This window comes from Mustela lutreola, chromosome 3 (genome assembly GCF_030435805.1).
Source record: "Mustela lutreola isolate mMusLut2 chromosome 3, mMusLut2.pri, whole genome shotgun sequence".
NCBI lineage: Eukaryota > Metazoa > Chordata > Mammalia > Carnivora > Mustelidae > Mustela > Mustela lutreola.
This window is the reverse complement of record NC_081292.1, coordinates 146,412,067-146,439,118: the sequence shown is the minus strand read 5'-3', so window position 1 is coordinate 146,439,118 and position 27,052 is coordinate 146,412,067. Positions and strand designations below refer to the sequence as shown.

The 27,052-nt window shown below is 39.4% G+C and overlaps 1 protein-coding gene across 2 annotated transcripts in view; it reads left to right on the top strand.

Moving 5' to 3' along the window:
- CERS6 (ceramide synthase 6) overlaps positions 1-27,052 on the top strand; it is a 318,430-nt gene that overhangs the window by 64,785 nt on the left and 226,593 nt on the right. For both annotated transcript variants that reach the window (XM_059167114.1, XM_059167115.1), the window contains exon 2: positions 22,680-22,785. In XM_059167114.1, the coding sequence (XP_059023097.1) occupies positions 22,680-22,785 (106 nt within the window). The remainder of the gene's footprint in view (positions 1-22,679; positions 22,786-27,052) is intronic.

Here is a 27,052-nt window from a genome sequence, read left to right as displayed (position 1 = left end):
AACTCTTGCACATGCTCTCTCTCTCCTAAATAAAGGAATAAAAATAAATAAGTAAGTAAATAATAAATAAATTTACAGATGGCCTTGCTTTACTATCTTTCAAAACATTGGAATTCTGATCACCAAAGGGAGGGGAGTTGAGGTGGAAAAGTGGGACCCACTCAAAGTTCATGTTCATGTAAAGATGTCAGTAAAATAATGATTCTCTTGTTTTCCTGGGTTCCTGTTTCTCATGCTTTTGTCTTAGGAGGAAAGTAATTGGCCCTGTTAAAGGGACGGCTTGACAAGTAATTTTAAGAAGCATGCTTTGAACATGACTAGCAGCAGAAGGAATGCAATGTTGTAGAAGTCAGGATCAGTAGGTTCCAACTTGCTTGTGAAATTGGACTACTATTTTTAAGAGTACAAGTTGTGCCAAGAAGAGAATCTGTAATGAGGCAATTTTGTTGGAGAAATTGTACCATAGCTGACATTACTCTCCAGCTTTCAGGGATCTTATCCCTGGTGACTTTTGTGTGTGTGTGTGTGTGTGTGTGTGTGTGAGAAACACCAGCTCGTGGAGCTGTCTGTCTCTTGCAGTTTAAAATAATGGAAAAGAAATGAGGAACTCAAACACATTTTGTTGGCTAATCTTCAAGTGGAGCTGGAACTTCATCTAGCACATGTTTTTATTGACTACTTATGCTATATTTTGAAATTTTAAGGAATGGGCCAAGTCTTCTGTTTTCAGTCGTTGAGATTCCCTTGCAGGTACAGTTTCCAGAATATTCATAATCACCCACATTTTGACTAGAGGTTGACCAGGTGATAATGGGGTTATGAGGCCTGGTCCATGGGATGAAAATAGATTTGAGATGTCATTAACATTTTACTTGTAAGTTAAAGAACCAGACTGACCCATCATGGAATAAAGTCAGAATGCAAAGGAATTCTAGAGATCACTCAGGAGAGGTATCTAGCTTCTGCTTGAATGTATCTTAATATCAGGCAGCTAAATAATAATAGTAACATTATATATATATATGATATACTATGAAATACTATATAATAAGCATTATTGTTATTTTAATGTCAATAGTAATTAGCTGCAGTAGCAGCTGTAATGTTTTTGAGTAGCTTTGTGCCATTTCATGTACCACATATACTGTTTTATGTAATCCTCTAGTAACTGTATGATAGAGCAACTGTGTAGCATTTGAAGGCACAGATTCTGGAGTAAGACCATCTGAATGAATCTGAGCTCCATATTTGTTTGCCATGTGACCTTGGGAAGTTACTTAATCTCTGTGCCTCAATTTCCTCATTGGTAAAATGAGGACTGTAGTATCTACTTTTTAGGGTAGTTTTGAGGATTGAATGAATTTCTTTGTGTAAGAGCTTGGAAGAATGCCTGACCCAGAACTGTTGTGGGAAGTGTTTATATTTTAGAAATGAAGAAACTGATAGTATGTTATTTGATGTGTGACCTTAGACTTGAAGAGGCTGGGCCTCAAAGCCAAGTCACCAACCCGTGAAGCCCCTACCTTTTCTTCACCTTTAAATACTGCTCCTCCTGGGTTATGGCAGCCCGTTTCATTTATGTGCAGTTCTTGTGGATTGAATTCTGGTTGCTTTTAACTCTGTGCTTGTGATCTCAGGTCTATCAAAATATAGTACCCTGTCCTAAAAGATGAGGAAAAGACAAAGTGCAAGCTTGCTGTTGTCCTGCCCCTCATTACTGTTAGCTAATGGGCTTAATGTTTGATAGGTACTGTTTGGACTCCAGATATTTTACGAAAGTAGGAACACCTGGTTTGGAAGTTTCTCCTATGAGTCCAAAGGAACCAGAACTGGCTCTCTTGTTTAATTCTTTGCCTGATAAAGGTCAAGTCCAGGAGGATGCTTGCCAAGGTTAAGAGCATGCTGAGAAATACATGGAATGGGAGTGGTTGTAGTGGAAGCAAAGTGCTAGCTCTAGTTTTAAGGAGGACGTTTAGGCCTTTAATACCTCTTGCTTTGGCTACTGGGGCAAAAACAGTCTTACTCTCCATGGAAAGGAAGAGACACAGGTGTCTTTTTGTTGCTGCTAAAGATCTTGCAGTATTTTCCATTGGAACTGGGATTAATTTAATATTAATAAACATATTAATAAACTACAGAGATTGTATGAGCATGAGAGATCTTCTTGATTATCTGTTGGAAGATAACCTTTAAAGTTTGGGGGGGGAGGAATGTTCTTTCTGCTTCTTATTTGGCATGTGTATATGAAATAGTGTTGCCATTAATTCCTTTAAACTAAATTAAAAAAAATTAAGATGTGTGTCCTTTTTCTTAAAAAAAAAGATTTATTTATTTATTTTAGAGAGAGAGAGAGAGAGAGAGAGCAAGCATGGGGAGGGGCAGAGGGAGAGAGAAAATCCTGAAGCAAACTCCCTACTGAGTGCGGAGCCCAACATGGGGCTTGATCTTAGGGCCCCGAGATCATGACCTGAGCCAAAATCAAGAGTCGGCCACCTAACCAGCTGAACCATGCAGGCGTCCCAAGATGCATGTTCTGGATGCATTGAAGTGGCATGTCAGTGTAGGACAGCAATACTGGAGAGATTATAATTATGAATACTTCTTCAGTGGATGCTTTTTTGTGCTATTAAAATACATAAACATTTTAAAGGACATTAAAGGATGCATTGTAATTTAGTCATTGTTCATTTATTCTGAACTGGAAATCTAGTCATGGGTCCAAATCTGAATATTTGGCTTTATTTTCCCATCTCTGTGCTGTGGGGCAGAGCTGCCTGTACTGCATGATCTGATCGTCTCATGTTTGTTTGCTTAGACCTGTTGGACAATGTAGTCCTGGAGGATGGGGAGTACTGCATTTGGTTCCCCTTCTTAATAATACCACAGGTTCAGGGTTTCATGAAATTGTGGTTGGATTCATTATGTAGTAAGATCATGATTAAAACCCTTCCTCTAAGAATGTAAAAACAGTTTTGTCTGTATATGAGAACTGATTGTTGTGCTCTTTGGGATTTCGGATCATTTCCTAGTGAATGCCTAAATGACTTGCTACATACTCTGTGGGGAAACTCTATGTATGTATTTGTCTCTTTCTCTTCCTGCCTCTTGCCGTTCCCCCCCCCCCAAATCCTTTCCTGTCCTTTGGTGGCTAGCATGTCCCAGAGCCCAAATCTGGGTACCCATGGTAGATGTTCTGTATTTGTTAACTGATCAAAGAATAATTTTATGTACATCATAAATATGGGAAAATGTTTTGGCGTTGGTTGGTATTCACTAGAATGCTGGCTTTGGTAGCATTTTTTCAAATAGTTTTAGTGACCATGCATCTTAAATTACAGAGGCTTGGCGATACTATGCCAAATAGAGGAAAATATGCTGGGACGTAGGGAGATTTCTTTTCAAAGGGATATTGTCTTAAAATTTTAAAATAAGAAATAGACATTAATGTACAGCTTCAGTTACATTCTGTGGATGTATTTTGGAAAATCTTTCAAAACCATTCCCTGGTGCTACATGAGTACAATTCGTTTATGTTTATGGAAAGCATTAAAATATTTTCTATTTCCTATAGACGTTTTCTATTTCCATTTTCTACTGATTACTAAATTAGGTTTGACAGAATTGGTTCAAGCTCAACTCTTCAGGGAAATAAATTTGATCTGATAGACAAAACTCAGGAATAACAAAGCTATACAGTCATAACATTGGAAAGCAGCTGAGGAGATCTAGAGAGTTTTCAAAGCTGGGATCTACAGACCAGCCTAGATGCTCATACTCCCTGATAGCGTGGTCATTCATAAGCTAAATGTTCTAATATGTCAATGTGGGGCAGAAGGGAAACAAACCCTTATTTATTCCCCATTGATTTGGTTCAAAATTGGGGCATATTTTTTCTCTTTTTTATCAGAGAGAGAGAGAACGCTTCCTCCGTAGGCCTGATAGATTTATCACAAGGATCCCACGAGATAAAAAGAGTCCAATCAATAGTGGCTTTGAAAAACTGACAAGCGCCAGGTGCAGGAGGAGGAGGAGGAGGTGGGAGAGGTAGAGGTGATGATGATAGTAACAGAGCTTTGAGGGAGAGTTTCAGCAAATTACTAATGGGACTTCTTGGGCACATTTGAACAGAGGCACTGTCAGATGACATTTCTTGGGTTCTCACTAAGTCAGAGGTGAAAGATGGGGTGTTGTCATGTTAAGCTAATAAATGACATTAGTAAGGCCAGAAGTTGAAAAGAATTCGGCCTGCAGCTTGGGAGCTCCCCCACGGAAGGTTTCCAAGGTCCACGAGCCAAGACATCACTCATCTCTGACAGGAACAATGGAAAGATCTAAATTAAAAATGGAATAGCCTTCAGAAACCTTCAGGCCCTAAGGGGCTTCACTGAGCATAATTTTCTTTGAATGGAAATAGTTTATAATTTCTTAGAAGCAATTTTTCAAAGGTAAAAAAAAAAAAAAGCTAGGCATATAGAGATTGTTCCTCCCTTTCCAGCTCCGTCAGCAAAAGTCAATTTTGGTAAGTATGTTATTTCTAAGGTTTCTGTGCTGAACGGTGATTGATTTGAGAACACAGTTGGAGAATTTATTGCGAGAATGGTGTGTGTGTGTGTGTGTGTGTGTGTGTGAGACTTCCTAATTTGGAGTCTTGTTGACAAATTGGAAATTTTGTAGCAATGTGTTCTGTCATAGCTACATAGCATTGTTCTTGGCACTGAAAAGGAGCCACAAACCGGGGGTGAGGCAGGCACAGTTGGCGGGGGACTCTAGTTTGCATGTAATAGCTTGACAAAGCCAGTGGAGACCCAGGCCCTTTCTGTCTTTCTGCTCTGCCATTGTCAGTGTTTGCTTTTATCTTTAAACTATCACCTCTTAATCCCATTATGGTGGCCACTGCTCCAAAAACTAAGCCTTTCACAACAAGCAAGGAAGAGGAAAAAAGAGGCTGAACGGACAAATAAACTTTTATCAGGGAGGAAACTTTCTCAGTCCCTTCCACACCCCCTGTAGCTGCCAGGGAAACAGAAAGCAGATAGTTGGAAATAATATGATTTTTATGATCGTCTGAGATCAGTCAGAATTCCTGGGTAGTCTTCCCAAATAAAAGAGGTGTTTTGTTTGCAAGGAAGGAGGGGTGGTTTGTTGGGGGGGGTCCAACATTGTATACTTTATGGCATGTGCCAGGCTTTCAGAGAAGGGAACAAGTGAGTCAGGGTCTTCAATGATCTCACTACCTGATTGGGAGGGCAGGGACACTAAATGACCAAATGGGCATTCCAAGTGAACTGTGGAATATGAACAGGCAAATGCAAATGCAATACTGTTGCAAGAAGGTTTGGAGGGGGATGGAGAGGTTCAAGAAAATCTTGGGAAAAGATAACCTTGGAGATGGGCACTGAAGTTTTCAACAGGTGTAGATGGGCAGCCGGGCTCTTCAGACCTGCAAAAATAAAAAACCTAGGGTTTGTGTAGCAGGTGTATGAGGAGAGTAACCAGTAGTAACAGTGGAAAGCCCAAACATGCCATGGTGGTGGCTGTATTCCCATTAGACAGTAGTAGACAAATGAAAGTGACGTCATCGGTTCTGGATGCCTGCCTGGTAAATGCCAGGTGCTGTGATGGGTGTTTCTCCATATAGACTATCTTCTTGGGTGGATGTGCTCATGTTTCTCTCCTTTGTGTTCTGGTCATCAAAGGGCCACTCCCAACAGCATTTAAAATAGAACTTTGGGGTCGCCTGGGTGGCTCAGTTGGCTAAGCGTCTGACTCTTGGTTTTGGTTCAGGTCATGATCTCATGGGTCCTGAGCTGGAGCTTCACTTCGGGATCCGTGCTCAGTGGGGAGTCTGCTTGAAGATTCTTGCTCTCTGCCCCTCCCCCCACTTGTGCTCATGTGCACGTATGTGCTCTCTTTCTCGCTCAAATAAATAAATCTTTAAAAAATAAAATTAACTTTAAATTCATGTGTGTTTTTGAGATCTGTTGTTTGGCATCTGTAGGTGCAGGTAGTATTTTTTTAAGTTAAAGGAAGTCCCAGAGGACCTCAAATCACAGATCCAGCTTTCTTAATGGGATGTGATAATATCCTGCAGCTTAATGAGCTGTGGTAGGCTTATAATGCTGGTGTTTTACATCAGCTTTGTTTTGAATGATGTTTAATAAACCATACCAAGTTATTTTTGGTACAGTTAGAGCAATCATCGAGTTAATTTTTCCGTATGGAAAGAAACTAATGAAAAGCAGTGGGGATTGTGAAACTGATGGAGCAAAGTCTCAGTCTTCCCAGCAGTGTCCATCCATGTTACCCAGTGCTGCCACATACTGCGGCCAAACAGGCAGGACTGGAGACTGAGGTGGAGAAAGAACAGAGAGGCCCAACTGACCGCTCAAAGAACGGTATTTGCAGAAGGAAAAAAAACCCCTGTGTAATAAAAAGATAAAAAAACAGTGTTACTGCTACAGTACTCAGGGGATTGGATTGACCATAAGCCCAGTGAGTGAAGGGGCCTCCAAAAACTCGATGTTAATAATGGCTTCTGGTTGTTGACATTTGGTACTAGAATGAGAAAGCTGATACTTTTATTTTTCTCTGAGTTACTATGAGACCCTTTGGATGTATACTGTAGGTATATAAACACGATCTTTCATGCATTTCCCTGTAAAAGATTTATTTTAACATAGTTACAATGCCATTATCACATCCGACAGAATTAATTGTAACATGTTTTTGTACACTATTAGCAAGATACTTTACCATATAATTTACATGTATATTATATACATAAACTCTGTCTACATCCCTGTCTGTGTAGACATTTACCTGTAGAAAAGAAGATTCAAGAACCTGACATGATTTGAATGTTGGAGGATTGTCACGTGGCAGAAAGTGTGAGATTTGTTGTGTTTATCCATCTTGGTTGGGAAGGCCCAGCTGATAGAGTTATGGAGGGGGAATACCTGGGCTCACTTCCAAGGAATAATTTTCTGAGAGCATTGCCCATGGGCGAAATGGGCTGCTTTAGGTGCAGGAGAATTCCTTCCTTCTTTAAGACTGGTCTGTTCAGGGCGCCTGGGTGGCTCCGTGGGTTAAGCCTCTGCCTTCGGCTCAGGTCATGATCCCAGGGGCCTGGGATCGAGTCCCGAGTTGGGCTCTCTGCTCAGCAGGGAGCCTGCTTCTCCTCATCTCTCCCTCTGTCTGTCTCTCTGACTATTTGTGATCTTTCTCTCTGTCAAATAAATAAATAAAATCTTTTTTAAAAAAAAAAGACTGGTCTGTTCAAGTCTAAGCTAATGCAGTGAGTGGTTCTCAGGCTGCATCATGCCGCAGACTTACCTGGAGGGCCTGTTAAAACCCAGATTGCTAGTCTCCATCCTCACAGCTGAAGATTTGGTAGGGCTGGGGTGAGGCCCCATGATTTGCATTCTTAATGATCTCTCTGATGCTGCTAGTCTGGGGACCACAGTCTGAGAAGCACTGGGCTAAAACATGCTGTTCAAACTAGGAATCATTTGTGCATAGGAATCATTTGGGGATTTTGTTAAAGTAGAAAATCTGATTCAGTTGGTCTGGGGTTGGGCCTGGGTTCTGCATTTTTAACTTTCCCAGGGCAACACCAGTGACTAGTGCATGGTGCTTGAGTAACAGGACTAAAGATTTGGCTCATCGGAATGACGATGCCTGAGGAAATGTCAACATCCAGAGAGCAGTTAGACCAGAGAATATCATTCTGAGCTCCCCTGAAATAATTTTATTTTGTAAATCCCCAAAGGAAACAATGAGAAAGTTGAATTTTGCTTAAAAGTTTTTTTTTTTTTTTCCCATGGTAAAACACCCTTTTATTACAATTGTCATACCATAGTTACTAACGTTTTATGACCCTTCTTTGCAGGTCTTTAAGTAAGAACTCATTTAACTCACTCTATAAGCTTTGACCCTCGGAAAATACCTCATTGATTGAATCTATTCCTGAGCTTTAAATGGAAATGACCTTCATGTTCTTTTATTTAATTGAGCTCTGATATTTACTTGCAGATTTGGTTATTTCTCATAAATGCTCCCACCGAAGAATTTTGAGGGTTTAATACCATTAATCTCACTCACTGGGCTTTCTCATGATGCCACGGGGGTTGTGGTCATAGAAGGCTCATAGTACATCAAGAGAGTGCTAACCTTTAAAAAAAAAATAACCAAGATCTGTACCCATCGCTTGCATAATACAAGGTTGCATTAAGAAACTGGAAAGGTCTTTCATGGGGAAATGCTTGTTTCTTCCTCAAATGCTGAGTGCATTTTTCTTCTGTTTACTCCGTGTGAGTAAGCTGTGTTTTGCCTTTGCTGCCTTCAGAGTAGTCTCTCCACCCCTTATCTGAGCTTTGTTTCTCATCTTGTGAGCTTCTGTTTCTTTTTAGGTTCAGGTTTTCTGGCAGTAAGGGGATATTCTCACAGAATCATGTGCAGATCTTAGACCAACTGAAATGGCACGATGAAGACCTCAAAAAAGGAAAGCAGATGAGTAATAGCTCTTTAACCTTTTGATGTGTGTTCTTCTCACACAAAGGGAATGAAACCAGCATTTGCCCACCTGTGTGCCAAGCACTTTACACTAACATTTTATTTAATTCCTATACAAGTCGTGTACAAGTCTGGTCCAGGTGGTCTAATTTCATCACAGGAAAATCGACTCAGGGTGCGGAAATAATTCTCTTCCTGGCTCCCAGCTAGTAAGTGGTCCAATCAGGATAGCCTGTCTCCAGAGTTGCTCAGAAAGCCGCTTCTTTCTATATGATGAGGCTTCTTAAAATAAACAGCCAATTCTTTGGAATGCAGATGTTTCCACATCATATACCAGTGGGGTGACAGCAGAGGGTTTTGAGTAGGAGAGCAAGGGAAAAAAACTCTCCTGGCCAGTCAGTGCCTCTTAAGTTTCTTACCCAGCAGCCACCGACAGACCTTGTATCAGCTGTGCTAAGAAATCCAATGACCATGACGTCCACTTGGCAGGAGCATCCTCAGATGGAAGATTTTGAACATGTGAAGAACACTCTGTGCTGATAATGGAGCTATCATCTCTCAGCTACAAACCCACCCTTCTCATTTTATTTATGGTGTTGGGACTGAGGCTCTAAAAACCGCATTTCTCTTTTGCCAGCTTTCTCCCTGTAATTTGTGCCAATACCCTGGAGGGAGGTGGCATGGCTGGAGGAGGGAAACCAGACATGCTTATCCTGTTTACCTCCTTTCCTGAAAGTGTCACCTCAGCAGCAGTACCCCCCTGCCCCCCAGTAGAGATGGTTTGTTTTCAGAAATTGATTGTGGCTTCTGACTTTGCTGGGCATTCCCAGAGGTAGCTACGTTGTGCCCCCTCCAGGACATCAGTCCCAGGGGGAACTGCCGCTTCCTCGGGGATCTGGGTCACCTCCCCCAACCTGTACTCTCTATTCCCATACCCCTGGCGCTGCTGACTGTTGTTGCTTCCTCTGTGACATCTCAGGGTTGTCTTTGTGTCTTCTAGTACTCCTATACCAATATAACTAGTTCCTTGGAGTGAACTTTCTCTAATAAAATTGCTTGTGGTTTCTGTCTTTCTGACTCGAGCCTCACAGATACACACCTTCTTAGGGAGAACGTCTGAGCTCTGGCAAGTGTGGCACGAACACACACTGCCTGAGACACACACTGTCCGTCACTGACCTAAGGCAGGTGGGCGGAACTCATGGAGGGACTTGAGGGATTTGCAAACAGATTTGGTAGGTTCACATTTTCACGGCGCAATTCAGTCCTGGGATAGCATGGTAAGTATGAGAACAGAACATGAAATGGTGGCCACTGGAGAGGAGCTGTGTGTCGTAGTATCAGTTCTGACTCTAGGTTTGGGAATGGCACTCTCTGGGTCTCAGTTTTCTTACCTCTACAGTTCTTAGGTAATACTAATTACAAGGTCAAATGAAGTTAAGAGAATTAAGAGTAATTGTTTTAAAAAGAAATAGGCCTTGGGACGCCTGGGTGGCTCAGTTGGTTAAGCAGCTGCCTTCAGCTCAGGTCATGATCCCGGCGTCCTGGGATAGAGTCCCACATCGGGCTCCTTGCTCGGCGGGGAGCCTGCTTCTCCCTCTGCCTCTGCCTGCCATTCTGTGTGCCTGTGCTCGCTCTCTCCCCCTCTCTCTCTCTGATAAAAAAATAAATAAAATCTTAAAAAAAAATAAATAAAAAGAAATAGGCCTTGAATTAAACTGCTAGGATGATCCAATATTGTAATGCTGTCATTAGACTTGGTCTTTGGGTGCTGAGACGGTAGGAGTCTGTAAGTGACAATGGGCAGGGGCTCTGGGAGATGATGGAGACCAGTCACTGAGTACCTGTTCTGTCCTGCACTGTGCTCAGTGTGTTACACATGTGGCCGTGCAGCTTTTGCCATTTTATAGTAGACTGATTTTGCTGAGGTCGGGAGTCATCCATCTTTCTTTCTTTCTTTCCCTCCTGCCTTCCTTCCCTCCCTCCCCCTCTTCCTTCTTCCATCCCTCCTTTCTTCCCTCCCTCCCTTCCAAAATTTCTTTATTTGAGAGAGTGAGAGAAAGAGTGCACACACACACAGGGGAAGGGGCAGAGGGACAGAGTCTCAAGCAGACTCCGTGCTGAACTCGGAACCTGGTGCACAGATTGATCTCACAAGGATGAGATCACAACCCAAGCCAAAACCAAGAGTTGGACACTTAACCCGACATAGGTACTCCAAGAGTCTGTTTTCTTAATCATTCCTTATTACTGTCAGTATGTGAATGATGCTACCCTTCATTCTGTCTCATGTGTGAAACAGACACATGATATGTAAGTGGTATTAAAATTTGTGTTAAGCTTCAAATTCATCTGGTGGAAGTGTAGCATTGTGGTTGATCACGAACTTAAATGAAAACTTTATGATACTCTCCTTCGTGAATTGCTGGCCCTGTTTTCAAATTCTGTAAAGCCATCATGCTATTAGCGATCCACAATCGAACTAAAGGATGCTATCCGAGTTTGCCTGCACACGTTCCCAGAAATCTTCAGTGGTAGATCAGAAGTAAAACCAGGCATCATCTGGTGGTGATCGATGGCCAGATTTTGTGGGTTTGAGGCACCAGTGGCCAATCCTGCGGCATTGATATCGAGGCCAAACGATCCATGAAGTGTGTGTAACCAGCTGCAACCAGTCAGAGATGTTGGGTGGGAAGAAGAGAGGTGTGTGCTGGCCTGCACATCTAACCCCTTAGTGTACAATTCAAGTTATGGAAACACTGAAGTCATCGTCTTCTGTAAAACAGTGGCAAAAGCAGTTTGCTTCTCCCTTAGAGACATTTGGGATGGTGACTGAGATGAAGGTTGAAAGCCCATGGTGCACTGTGAGGCACCTGGCACACGGAGTAGAATGAAAGGATTAATGCATAGAGGAAGGCTTGGAACTCTTCCGAATCTCCCATTTGGCTTAGAGCCAGTCTTGAGACAGATCGACCAGTGACAAGGTCCGGTAAGACCTTGAAGGCTGGCTGCTTGCAGTTCTATTTGCTCAACAAGTATTCTAAGGAAGATGAGTGATCAGGGGTACTTAGATCCCCATCACAGAGAGGACAGTGACAAGGAAGGTATCCGTTAGAGTGCTGGGGGGTATAGTTGCAGGGAATTACGAGGCTCTCTGGCCGAGCTCTTGATTGGTGAGATGTGTCAAAAGCTGACAGACTGTGCTGAAAGCAGCAGTTAGAAATGGAATTGCTGAAATTGCAGTCAATGAGGTAAAGAGACAGAGCTGATGGAGTGACAGATTCTGTGAGGGGGCAGTTGTATCCCTCCATGGGAGGTCCACAGAGTATCATTCTTATGTACGAAGAAGTGCAGGTGAAAAATAACACCTTACTCATATGTGGGCAATATTCTCAAAAGAGGGATTGACAGTTATGGTAATTTTATCAGTATCAGAATGAAAATATCAGCTTAGTGGTACCATATTAAGGACTTTCCTGACTGCGAGGGTATTTTCATATATAACTACACACTATACAATTTTCCTTACAGATATCTCTAATGCTTTTTATTATTTTTTGCAAAATACAGGGGCATATTTTTAATTAAGACAGGACTTTTTACGAACTTTATCTTTAAAGGTTTGATACTGTGCTTCTTGAATAGTTGCAGTGAGCTCATAATGAAATAAATGTCTGACATCCAGAGTTTTTGTTTTCAGAATTCTGGAAATACACACCAAGGAGAGGCAGTTTTGACATTTCTCAGGTCAGCTTGGGCTTTCCAAGGATCTCAGTTTGCAGCCGATGGCACCTGCTGGCCTTCCAGTTTCTGATCTGCACCTCTGCCGAGGTTGGTGTGGACTAGATGGGCAGATCCCTTTACCACAGCTATTTATGATTTAGCTGTAACTTTTAGAATGGTTCTTGTGATTTTTTAAATACCAACGAAGTCTCTGCCAATGATTATTTATGAATAAAAGCAGCTATTGTCTGAGAGTCTCTTTCTTTCTTTCTTTTTTTTTTTTTTAAAGATTTTATTTATTTATTTGACAGAGAGAGATCACAAGTAGGCAGAGAGGCAGGCAGAGAGAGAGAGGAGGAAGCAGGCTCCCCGCTGAGCAGAGAGCCCGATGTGGACTCCATCCCAGGACCCTGAGATCATGACCCGAGCCGAAGGCAGCGGCTTAACCCATTGAGCCACCCAGGCACCCCTGAGAGTCTCTTTATTTCTGTAAAGAATAGGATAAGTTAGATTCAGAAAAGAATCCTTAAAGGTCTAGGAAAACAAAAATTCAAAGTTAGAAAAAGATGGATAAGGAAAGATTTATGGGATCCAGCCTGTTTATTCTTGAAGAGAGAAGAATGCAGAATGGCTTAATCAATGTTTTGGGGGGATTTGAGGAGGTTTTGACCCATCTCTCCAGAGGGCTGAGAAAAGAGGAAATGGGTTTACATTTCAGCAAGAAAAAATTATGCAGGAAGAATATTTTGAGTCAAACATGATGAAAAACTAAAATAGGATACCAAAGGAAGATTTTTCTTTTTTTTCTCCCTTTTTATTTTGAAATAATTATAGAGTCACAGGAAATTGCGAAGAAATGTACAGGAGGGTTTCATACCCGAAGGAAGTTTCTGAATGATGTCTTTAGAGAAGAAATCTGGCTTGGAGAAAGAAGGCTAAACCAAGGGACATAAGAAGCTCTTTAGTTTAGCGGCTCTTTTATGAATTTTTTGCCATTTCCCATTGCAGGTTGCCAGTCAGCACTGACTAGAGATCCTCCTAATGTGTAAAATGTATGCTTCTTACAATGAAAATTTCAGACTAGCCAGTTGAACCCTGTGATATGAGGTTTGTAATCATTCTTTCAATGTTCACACAAAATTTGCCAAGTCGATTTTACAGTTTCCATTTTATAAATGCCCTTACCAAGGTTCAGAAATACTAAGCAGCTTTCCAAGATTTCATGTTCAGAGCAAATTCACTAGAGATATGGGTTGGATATTGGTTTGTTCTAAAGGAATTTTCCTTTCTACTGTGTGATGTTAGAAAATTGTCTTCTGCATGCATACCCTGTGTGCCATCTTCTCCTATCTCTATTCCTTCCCAGTTGGTATCAAAATGTCAGTGACTTTGGGGCACCTGGGGGGCTCAGTGGGTTAAAGCCTCTGCCTTCGATTCAGGTCATGATCCTGGCTTCCCGGGATTGAGCCCCGCATCAGGATTTCTGCTCAGTGAGGATCCTGCTTCTCCCCTCTCTCTCTGCCTGCCTCTCTGCCTACTTGTTATCTCTGTCTGTCAAATAAATAAATAAAATCTTTAAAAACAAAAAAGATGTCAATGACTTAGATATATTTTCCAGCATGAGAAGGAGTCTAATTATGGCTTTCATTATATAGATGAGGAAATAGAGAAATTCTGTAGTGTTTCCTTTCCAGTTGGTCTCAAGATGTCAATGACTTAGATATGGGCAGGAGTCTAATTATGGCTTTCATTATATAGATAAGGAAATAGAGAAATTCCGTAGTGTCTCCAGGCAGGGGCAGAAGCAACTTTCTTCCTGTGGTATTTCGGAATTCTCAGTATACTTAGTCAGTATTGGTAACATTTTTCTTGAAGTAATTTCAAGCAGTTACATAGTTTTGTATCTTTTGGTGCCCCCATTGACTTGAGTTTCATCCTTTGTCTACTTGACAAGGTACTGAAATGGCATTTTATTTTTATTCCACCTACTGTTCTCTTCCTTGTCTCAGTCACAATGGAGTCCTTTGCTTGAAGAACTCTATGGAATTAGCTGGTATGCAGCTGTCTTAGGGCTTTCACATTCAGTTTTTGTGTCATTAAGGTTTTGAGTCTTTCCTGGCATAGAAATTTTTCTGTTCATCTCTATTTTAAAAGAATTTTATTTTTTACGTTTGGTATTTAAAATCTCATTTTAAGATGTAGAAAAATATAGAAAAGCATAAAAAAGAGTGTTGAAGTAAGCCACAATCTTTTTACCTGGCAGTAGGCATGATTAACCTTTTAGTATATTTTCAATTTCTTTTATATGTCAGAAATTTATATGTATCAATAAATAGTCACCAGATAAACATTGCTTTACCTTCTGCCTCTGAGCATTTTTTATGTTATTAAATATTGATTGAAGACATTTAAAGTAAATATAAAGCAAACATACATAAAAATTTAAACAATACAGAGAAGTATAAAAATGCAAACCAATCTTATTAACCCAAAAAGATTATCACCATTAATAACTTTTCACTATTCTCCCTAATAAAAGTGTTTTTTAAGTAAACAAATATGATAATACTTGTTTTGTATCTTGCATTTTACATTTAAGTATTATGTCTTGAAGCTCCACAAATCTACCTTGTTTTAACCACCTTATAGAATTCCGTTGTATGGATGTGCTATATTTCATGTGTATCCTTCGGGTAAATATTTGTTTCCTGCCTTTCTTTTTATTTCAAGCAATACTTCAATAAACTTTATTTGTAAAAGTGCCAGTATATCTGTAGGGTAAATTTCTAGCAGGATGTGTAACTAGTAATGCCCACAAGGGCTTAGGCATTTTAATAATTTGTTAAGTACTGGTAAATTCAATTTCTAAGATAGTACCAGTTTGGATACCTGTTAGCAGTTTATGAGAGTTTATGAGAGTTTTTCTTTACTCTTACTAGCTTTGAAATTTAATTGAATTTTTAAAATTTGCAGATATTATAGGTGAAAATGACATGGTATCTTTGATATCAGTTTCTGAAACTGAGTGTGGAGGATCATCTTTTTGTGTTTATTGGTCATTGTTACAAATTTCTTTATTTAATCACCATGAGCAATTTATTGGCATTCTTGCTTCTCCAAATCCTCAGCGATATTTTACCTTATCAGACCCAGCCTGAAAGTTGTAAAATGGTATTGTTGCAGTTTTCTGGTGGTGCTGAATATCTCTTTATGTGTTTATTGATATTTCTGTTTTCTGTGATTGCCTATTTTGCATCTTTTGCCCATTTTTTTCTACTGACCATCAAAAATCTTAAAAAATACAAAAATTCAGGATATAGAAGAGTCTAGAGATTTTCCTATTCAAAACTTTATGACTGATTTATTTGAAGCTTTGGAAATATTACCAAGGGTGATCCACAATTCAAGTGGTAAAGATCAAGAACATGGAACAATGGATAATTATCCCATCGTGACATGAAGAATTTAATCATTCAGATTCATCTTTGCTTGAATCTGTATTGTGGTAATTGGACTTTGACCAGAGTTTTGTGCTGTCAGAAAGGGTCTAATGGCTATTTCCTTAGAGAGTCTTCATAACAACAAAAAGTAGGAACACTTAGATCTCTGTTACGACTGAATACCATGTTATACAAGGATATGTAATTTCTTAGGAGACATTCAGAAAAGGAAAATAAAGAAGATTACTAAATATATACAGTGTGATCTAATTTTTCATAAAAATACAGTAAAGAAGGTATAAAAATACATAAAGTGTATGGGGGAGAGGTAGCAAAAGAATGCTCAAATACCAATAAATATTCATCTTTGGGTGATAGCATTTCTGGTGATTTTTAATATTATTAGGTGTTTTTTGTTACTTTTATGCTTTCTGTACTGTACACCACTTTTAAGTCCACAAAAGTTACAGAAATGAAGGCCCAGTAGAATTTTGGTGCTTAATAAGCATTTCTTGAGCTCTAGGAGAGCATGACTTTTATACAAGTGGTAATTGTCTTGGCCTGTCCATAATTCTCTTTTACCCCTAAGTTCATTGTATTTTTATGAACTACACCACCTTTGTCCACTTGAGTTTTGTTGCCCAACAAAGGAAACAACAAAAGAAGTATGGTGCTAAATTATTCTGCTAAAACATAGTGATTTTTTATTTTTCAGATTTTAATCCATTATGTGTTTTATTTTATAGCTGTCATTCCAGTGTATATATAGCTTGAATTGTTTCCTGTATAAAATGTGCCATTTTTGTCTGGCGACTTTCAATGTTTTCTCTTTATATTTGGTTTTCATCAGATTGGCTATGATTTGTCTAGGTTTTCTTTGTTTCAAACTTATCTTTTGGGGTTCTTGAGCTTCTTGAAACTGTATATCTTTTATCACATTTGGGAAGTTGCAAACTATATTTTTTTCTAATATTTTCTTTTTTTTACCCATTCTGTCTCGCTTTTTCCCTAAAACTCATATTACCCATATATTAGCCTTTCAAAATTGTTCCACAGTCCTCAAAGTCTGTTTGTTTTTCCACTGTTTTTTTACCCCCTCTTTTCAGATTGCATGGTTTCTATTGACCTACCTTCAAGTTCACTGAATGTCTTTCTATGTGTTTTCCTCAAAGTGTGGGTCATATTTACTTTGCTTTTCATCAACATATTAGATAGTATCCTGGAGTTTGAAGGTTAAATTGTGGAGATTCTAGATTTTTTTTAAATATTGCCCTGAAAAGTGTTGATGTTTTTTGTTTACAGGTGATTTACTTAGTTGGATTCAAATTGTAGTCTGTCATGCCTTCAGTGGACAGTGGCTTTGGCCTCCGTTCAATTCTTTAAATCTTCGCTCCTGACTGCTTTCAGTTTACCTTGTATGTACATAGTTCAGAGGTCAGCCAGAATCATGCTTGGTTATACACAGAATCAGGGATTGGTTTCTCTGGCTTTTCCCCTTTCATGGTTCCCTCGTCAGTCTCTGATTTTCCCAGGCTCCTTCCTCTGGTTCCTACAGTTAGAAAGAGAGTGTGTTTTGCTATCAGTGTCTCATCTGGTGCTATGACTGTGTCTGTTCTCAGGGGAGAGCTGCAAAATAAACATAAATAAATAGACAGGGAACTTACTCTCTGCTGGTTGCTTGCTCCTACCCTGGCTTATTTTCAAAGTCTACTTGCTCTTATTCATTCTCCTAAGTCCCTAGGTAGTTTAGTTAAGGGGGGGAGCGTTTTGATTTGTACGTTGTACAGAGTTTTTAAAGATGAAAAATCAGTGTATTAGAACCTCATTCTGTCACATCAAAAACAATTTCTTTTAGTCTTAATTGTGGATTTATTATAGCAAGTCAAAGATATATAAAGGTATAGACAAATCCCACAATGAGGCACTAAAGCTAAAGAAAGAAATTCTGCTCTGGGTGCCTGGGTGACCAGTCAGTTAAGCAACTGTCTTCGGCTCAGGTCATGATCCCAGAGCCCTTGGATTGAGTTGCACATTAGATTCCCTGCTGATGTCTGCTTCTCCCTCTCCCTCTACCTGTCCCCCCTGCTTGTGTTCTCTCTCTCAAATAAATAAATAAAATATTTAAAAAAATAAATTCTGCTTATCACCTTTTTATTTATTTTTTTTAAAGTTTTTTTTTTTTTTTTTTTAAATTAGAGAGAGGGAGATCACAAGTAGGCAGAGAGGCAGACAGAGAGAGAAGGGGAAGCAGGCTCCCTGCTGAGCAGAGAGCCCGATTCGGGGCTTGATCCCAGGACCCTGAGATCATGACCTGAGCTGAAGGCAGAGGATTAACCCACTGAGCTACTCAGGTGCCCCACTTATCACCTTTTTAAAGTTGTCTTTTCAGGGCAACCCTCCTATGCTATTGGTGGGAATGCAAGCTAGTGCAGCCACTCTGGAAAACAGTATGGAGGTTCCTTAAAAAGTTGAAAGTAGAGCTACCCTATGACCCAGTAATTGCACTATGAGGTATTTACCCCAAAGATACAAATGTAGTGATCCGAAGGGGCACCTGCACCCCAATGATTCTAGCAGTAATGTCCACAATAGCCAAACTATGGAAAGATCCAAGATGTCCATCAGCAGATGAATGGATAAAGAAGATGTGTGTGTACACACACACACACACACACACACACACACAGGAGTATTACACAGCCATCAAAAATGAAATCTTGCCATTTGCAATGACATGAATGAAACTAGAGGGTATTATGCTAAGTGAGATAAGTGAGTCAGAGAAAAAAAATATCATATGATCTCACTGATATGTGGAATTTAAGAAACAAAACAGGGAATCATAGGGGAAGAGAGGAAAAAAATAAAACAAGACAAAACCAGAGATGGAGATAAACCATACCTTCAAGCATAGAAAATAAACAGGGCCGCTGGGGTGGGGGTAGAGTAACTGGGTGATGGACATTAAGGAGGGCATGTGATGTAATGAGCCCTGGGTATTATATAAGACTGATGAATCACTGACCTCTGCCTTTGAAACCAATAATACATTACATGTTATTTAATTGACTTTAAACTAAACAATTAGAAAAAACCACTGCTATAGGAAAAAAAATGTCTTTTTAGCAGTAGAGATAATTAATCTACAGTTTCACATTTTTTCTATGCTCTATCTCTTTTTCTTTTTTTTTAAGTTTTTATTTAAATTCCAGTTAGTTAATCTACAGTATTATATTAGTTTCAGGTGTACAGTATAGTGATACAGTACTTCTATACATCACAGGTGCTCATCACAGCAAATGAATGCCTTAATCCCCAGGACCTGTTAGACCCATCCCTCCACCCACCTCCCCTCTGGCAACCATCAGTTCTCTATAGTTAAGAGTCGGTTTTCTTGGTTTGCCTCTCTTTTTCCTTTGCTCATTTATTTTGTTTCTTGAATTCCACATATGAGTGAAATCATATGGTATTGTTTTCTCTGATTGAGTTATTTCAGTTAGAATTATGCTATCTCTAGCTCCATCCATGTTGCCGCAAATGGCGAGATTTCAATCCTCTTTATGGCTGGTTATACTTCATTGTGTAAATATACATCTTCTTTACCCATTCATCAGTTGTTTTGGGCTGTTTCCGTAATTTGGCTATTGTAGATAATGCTCCTAAAAGCATTGGGGTGCATGTATCCCTTTGAATTACTATTTTTGTATTCTTTAGGTAAATACCTTGTAGAGTAATTACTGGGTTGTAGGATAGTTCTGTTTTTAACTTTTTGAGGAGCTCCATACTATAAAAAGAGAATTTTTCTAAGTATTTTTTAACTGAAATCTTTATTGAGATAGTTATAAATTCACATGCAGTTTTAAGAAGTAATACACTGGGAGGTCATACACTCTTAATCCAGTTTCCCCCAATGGTAACATTTTACAAAACTATAGTATAATGTCACAACCAGAATAATGATAATGATATTTATAAAATCTGTTGAACTTCTTCTCCAGGTGTACTTATACTCATTTGTGCATGTGTGCATATGTGTGTGTGTGATTTAATTCTATACATTTACATCATACTTAGGTTTACGTATCCTCCATTGCAGTCTTACAGCTGTTTTGGAAAGTGCAGGAAATGCTAGAGTCAGAAAGGACTGAAGTCTCTGGCTATGTTCCGCACTGAAGGTTACATGGTGTTAAGTGGTTAGAACTGATATTTGCCCTCTACACATTCATTTATTTTTTTAAAATTAATTTCCTTTAACATACTGTAAACATTTTGAGTGCAATAATCACTTTGTATTTTGTTGTACCTTTAGCCATACCACAGCCCAGAGCTTACTTTGGTGCTCTGTGCAGAGATGTTCAATTCCTGTTTAAAATACAAATACGTGTGGTTAAATAGAATTAAAAAGTAGAAATATCTTAGGTATTTCCTCTGCTTTTAAACCAAGATTAGTTTTTTTTTTTTTTAAAGCTCCTACCCTATTATGTTCCCTTGCACATATGTTCTACTACATGAAAGTACTTTATAGATGTTTGATCTTGAGAAAGCAGTGTTGCTACCTTTGATAAAGTAATTAGGTGAGCATTTCCTTATAAAGGTAATCATCAAAGTTTGAAAGAACATATTTCCTTTTAACTATTGTATTTGTAGGTACGCCTCCTACCCCCACTTCCATCTATCTCTCTGTCCCTACAAACCTGTGAAAGACCGCTTTTTTGAATTTATTTCTGTTAGAGGCAGCATTGGGGGAAAAAACCCTCAAAAAACAACAACAAAAAGCTTTTCTCTAATGAACCATGATGCTAGGTAACAAAATTATGGTAGCTGTGTCATGGGTTTTATTTTTTTTTTTATTTTTTATATTTTTTAAAGATTTTATTTATTTATTTGACAGAGAGAAATCACAAGTAGACGGAGAGGCAGGCAGAGAGAGAGACAGGGAAGCAGGCTCCCTGCTGAGCAGAGAGCCCGATGCGGGACTCGATCCCAGGACCCTGAGATCATGACCTGAGCCAAAGGCAGCGGCTTAACCCACTGAGCCACCCAGGCGCCCCTATCATGGGTTTTATTTGATGTCTCATACTCTCTCTGAAGAAACAAAATGCCCAGCAGAGATTCACAAAGTCTTCGGGGAACAAATGCAAAATAAAATGTCTATATTTTCTTATTCTTAGGGATACTCAGGAAAATAAGCATTGCTATGGTATATTCAGAGGTGAAACAATCATCCTCTGCATTGCAACTCTAACTCTTTAGAAGATGGAAAAAAGACCATGTACTGGGACAGAAGGTTGTTAAAAGGATGATGGCGTATTCAGAAAGGAAATTTGAACAGTATTTTAAAAGTTGTGGGACTGGAGAAGATGAGGGAAGGCAGGGGAGAAATCTGACGGGGAAGAGTAGAAAGCAAGTTGATGTTGGCCCTTACACCAAATTTATCTTGCCATTTTATCTCTTTTCCCCACTCTTGCTGGTCCTTGTATTTTTTCACACTCCAATCATAAGGAGGAGGCAGAAAACTACAAAGCAGGAAACTTGGTCAAGAAAGCAAGTTCTGGACTCTCCTCTGTGGGCAATACCTATCAAACCTCATTATTTTCCGTAAGCTATCGCCAGAGTTCCATGATTATTGTTCATAGTGAAGACCTAGAATGAAAAAGATTACATGTTTCTTTAAGAATGTAGGGGCATGGGTAATATGTCTTAGAACATATTTAGAACTTAGAACAAAAAGAATTGAGAATGCATGTTTGGGGGAAACTCCAGATTCTAGAACACTTACATACTAAGAAAGGATATTTTTTCTAACTTGGTCCCAGAGAGCCCAGCAAAACAGATATTATATCACATTTTCTGTGTATATATTTCCTGGGTTAGGTTTGCATGTACAGTCTTCCATTTTTCTGTTTGAATAAATGTCTACTCTTTAACTTCAAATAGGACCCAGTGAGATATTAAGTGGTGTATGTATGTAAACTTCATTGGTCCCACCTAAAAAAAATTCCTTTGTCTGCTATTCTTTAATCTTGTCAACAGATATTAAAGAAACTTCATGATCTGTTTTGTACACTCATTAGTGATTGGATTTGGCCAACATTAATATGGGTAATACTTTTCATCTGGTATTATATTATTTTGTATTAGTAGAAAATGTTAAATGTCACTACTTGAAAGAACATTCACAAAACCTTATTTCTGGAACATTTAGGCTAAAACAACTCTTAAAAGTTGTAAATGTGTAAAATTAAAAAAACCTTAGCGATGTCATCCTACCTTTGGGGGCCCATGCCCTTTCCTTCTCATTCGCATATCAGACACAACCAGAAATGAAGCTCTATCTTCCCATTCTTCTTAACATAGTCATTCGTGTCGGATAAAACAGTGCAGCAGATGGTCGTAATCATTTCAGACTTTTCAACTTGTCTGGGACATCATGCTGTCTGACATTGTTCATTACTCCATATGAGAGAGACAGAAATAACCACAAAGTAGGAATTTTAAGAAGCCATAAGGAATTGGTGCTGAATATAGTGTGCTTTGATTATAGAAGCAAAACAGCCAATTTTATGATGTAGGGGTGATCAAAGGTACATTTCCCATGTGTCATGAGATGGTTAGTAAATACTTTCTCACAGCAAAAATGTATGAACAATGACAATTGCTAGCCAGATGTTAGTAAGAAAAACATAAATTATATCATTTAAAAATGATGGTTTGTTTTGCTTCTCTATTTTACTTATGTACTTGTCTTTGTCATTTGATGGTCTTTCTACCTGTTCAGTCTCAGAACTTAAGGATCAGGAGATTTACATGTTTTTTTACTGTTACAGCTAGAAGACTAAAGGAGAGAAAAAAGTTAAATTGGTTTTGTAGTGACCAACATATGTGTGGCAGTAGTGTCCACCCAGCCCTTTATGGGGACAGCTGAGTATTATGTAATGAATTGGTGACGTTAAGAACAGTTATAAAAAAAGTAACTTCTTCTGTTTTTTTTTTTTTTTTTTTAAGATTTGTAGCCAAACCATGTGCCATAGCCCTCAACATACAGGCCAATGGACCACAAATCGCCCAGCCAAATGCCATTCTGGAAAAGGTCTTCACTGCAATTACAAAGGTATGATTGTCCTTTTGTACAGTGTGAATTATCGTGACCACCATTCTCAATCTGAAATTATTTAATCCCTTCTCTCCTCCTGGGTTTGAGAACGAATGGCCCAGACTCGTGCTGGAAATTAAGCTGGGAAGAAACTGAAGAAAAGGAGACGTGTTTGAGACCTGTTTGTTTCCTCTCCCGTTGATTTTAGAAGCTTGTCTGTAAAGAACAGTCTAGATTGGACAGTGATCAGTCTAATTTTGTGCCTCTAATTCTGTGACATGAAGCAGGACGTATAACAGTTGGATGGGATTTTGTGGAGCTGGCTGGGCAGAGCTGAGGACTATAATGAATGTACAGGGATACATACCTTGGAGATATCGTGGGTCTGGTCAGAGACCCCTGCAAGAGTCAGATGGATATTTAGGTTTCCCAGTGCATATAAAAGTTATTTTCCACTGTATAGCAATCTGTTAAGTAAGCAAGAGTATCGTATCTAAAAAAAAAAAAAAATGTAGTTACCTAAATTAAGAAATACTTTATAGCTAAAAATGCCAGCCATCATCTGAGCTTTCAGCAAGTTGTGACCTGTTTTCTGGGTGGAAGTTCTTGTCTCCATGTTGATGGGTGCTGACTGATCAGGGTGGTGGTTGCTGAAGTTTGGGGTGATTGTGGCAACTTTTTAAAATAAGACAGTAATGAAGTTTGCTGCATTGATTGATTCTTCCTTTCACGAGCCATGTGTCTGTAGCATGAGTGGCCCGTGTAGCAATGCCTTTCAATAGCATTTTACCCGCTGTTGAACTTCTTTCAAATTGGAGTCAGTCCTCTCAGCCTCCACCCACTGCTTTATAAACTCGATATATGTACTACTCTAAATCTTTTCTTGTCATTTCAACAATCTTCCCAGAGTCTTCACCAGGAAGAGATCCCATCTCAAGAAATCACTTTCTTGGTTCATTCATAAGAAGCAATCTCTCATCCAGTAAGGATTTGTCGGGAGAGTGCAGCAATTCAAATAAAGTACTAACAAAAAGGTTTGCAATATTGCCAGAATGACCAAACCATGAAACAGAAACACAAAGTTAGCAAATGCTATTAAAAAAAAAAAAAAGTCCCCGATAGACTTGTTCGATGCACGGTTGCCACAGACCTTCAATATGTGAAAAATGCAGTGATCTTTGTGTGTGAGAAAAAGAACCCATCTGCTTCTCACATTGTCCTCATGTTCCTGTAGTTTCGATACTTAGCAGATGTAAACATGAGGGAATAAATGGAGGACGGGAAAGTTGCAACATGAAAGAATAAAGGACGGGACTGGAGAGTTCTAAGCTATAGATTCCCTGTGGAGAAAGTAGGGGAAGAGGTCGTCACTGTGGTGAGTTAAAGTCCAAAGTAGGGGCAGGAGGAACAGAGCAAGGCAAGGGGAAGATTGGCGCCTTAAGAACAAAGAAGGGAGGAGAAAGACCAAGCCACAAACTGTCCAAGGCCATGAGGAAAGGAAGCACATCACAGCACCCAAGCATCTTCTTACTCGTATCTCTCTCTTTATCTTAATCTGGTGGAGATGAGAAAGGTCAGGTGGGGTGTAACATTCTAGGAGAAGTGTCGTGTGTTTGTACAGTAAATGGTTCATTTTCACTTTTTCATTTTCCCGGGAAAATTACTCAGGCTTCTGAAATGTGGTTTGACTGCGTTAAGCAAGTTTTATTCCTATTTTGGTATTTGTATCGTTAACCATTGGTATTACTTGCCTCTTGTCTGAAAACTATTCAGCTATTCAAACATTTTTGTTTATCTTATGGTCTTCAGCCAAGATTCACTAGGATTCTCTCCTCTGTTCTTTTAAAAATGGTATTTTTCCTGGAGAAGTAGAAGAAAGCACTAGGTGCTTTTCATATCTCTGCTGGGAAGAAGAGAAGAATGTATGAGATTTTTCGAAGAACTCTTCTTCTGGAGTTTTATGGGCTGATTTTAGATTGCCAAGTTCTAACCCTAAGGGGCACATATCTTACGGTACTTAAAGGAAGAAAATACTAAGAAAAAACTTGTGTTTTCATGTAACATATGAATTTACTGCAGGAGACACTTCTTTCCCTGTGAAAAAGCAGAAGTGTAGGAAGTTATCAGGTTTTTAAAATGAGATTATAATATACTTTGAATTATAAAGTGAATTATAATTCACTTTGTGAACTCCTCTAAGTGCATAATAAAATGAGTTTTCTACCCAAATGTGATGTATCCCTTTAGAAATTCTGCAGTGGACATTTTATTCCCTTGCCTTATGTTTATTATGGTTACTGGAGAAGTTTCCTCTATAAAGGTAATAAAAGGATTTTGCAGTCAGGTTGACTGCTCTAGAGAATATTTGCTTCTAGCTAATTTTGATCATACTCTCTTACTTTCCAAGGTGGTTCTGTTGGGCATTTTTATGTGATTAGAGCAGAAACCTCATGTCTTAAACATAAATGCAGCAAAATTTAGAACAGTTTTTCCCCTGAATTCTTTATAGTTGTCCAGTGTTATTTCTGATATGAGAAAGTAATGGGTCAGGTGACCAGAATAGACGGAGTAGCACTCAGAGGGTCTCAGCAGTTTTCATGTATGTTTGAGTGATCATCCCAGCAACTGGCCTTGACCATGATATCAGGTCACCTTTGGAGAAGGGCATGGTTACCGTCTTTCAAATGTGTAGGGATGCACTCTCAAAACTGTTAAAATAGAGGCACCTGGGTGGCTCAGTGGGTTAAAGCATCTGCCTTCCGCTCAGGTCACGATCCCAGGGTCTTGGGATTGAGCCCCACATCGGGCTCTCTGCTCAGCAGGGAGCCTGCTTCCCTATCTCTCTCTGCCTGCCTTTCAGCCTACTTGTGATCTCTGTCTGTCAAATAAATAAAATCCTTAAAAAAACCCCTCAAACCGTTAAAATATACTCTGTATAGGACTGGCTACATAATTTGTGGGGCCAATGCAGAATGAAAATGTGGGGTAGCCCGCATACCTACCCTTCTCTGGCCAGGGGTGGCGAATTTGAGACAGGCTTCTCCCCTTTTCATGAGCCTACTACCCCAATCCATGGTACAGGTAACTCCCAACTGTATTGCAGTAACTACACCAGGACACACTTGGTACCTGGAATGGGGTGAGGAGGAGACCTGTCCCTACTGATTCACCCACCAAATACACAGGGACGTGCCAGCCTAGGGTGCAGATGGCTCTCTCCGTGTCCCACACTGAGATACTGTGCAGTAGGCACACCCACCTCTTGCCCTTTCCATGCTTGCGCCAAGGCAGCAGTCAGTAATCACTAGGCAGAGTGGGGAGGGGGAGGAAGCTGGGGAGCTTGGGGAGCCAGGGAACAGAGAAATGAGTTCCCTAGAACTTGTCAATGGGAAGTGGTAGGACTGTGTATGAGCTAAGACTGAGCTCCTGACACATGTTCCTCTGTCCCACTGGACTTCATATACAAAATACCAGTCCTGTAACAAAATTATTAAGAATTTTGAGATAACAGCCATAGAACTTGAAACCCCAACTGTAGGTCTTTCTGAATATGCATCCCTTTGTGACCACACTGGTCACATGATGTGACTGTATAGTTCTCATCTCTGTAATTATCTGATGAATTTGAACCCCTTTTTTTTCTTTAAGAGTCTTTCCTTTTGAGGTGACATCTGTTTGTTTCTGTGTATATCTGGTATAAAAAAATTTGTGTGTGTTTGTGTATTTGTTCATTTATATTTATTTATTACATTTTGGGGATTCTCGTGCCATATTATTGGCATATATCTATAATCCTAATAGCTTCACTTTTCCAATCAAATCAATTCTTGAGCCACTGAGGGAAAAAAATATATATATGTCAGCTGTGAAACCAGGTTTTATGATCCAGAGAAATCACATCATCGTCCACTTTTGTTATGTTACCCGGTATTTAAAAAATTGTAGGCATATGCTTCTCCCTCTCCCTCTGCTGATCCCTCTGCTTGTGCTCTCTGTCAGATAGATAAATTAAATCTTTAAAAAACAAAAGGAAATTAAATGAAACAAAAAAGAGCTAAAAATAATCAGAAATGTAGCTCAAGCAGATCCAGCATCTGAAAAAGCAAAGAGAATAACTATTGAAAGATATAATTCAAGAAAAATTTTTTAAAGATTTTATTTATTTATTTGACAGAGAGAGACACAGCGAGAGAAGGAACACAAGCAGAGGGAATGGATGAGGGAGAAGCAGGCTCCCCGCCAAGCAGGGAGTGTGACATGGGGCTTGATCCCAGGACCCTGGGAT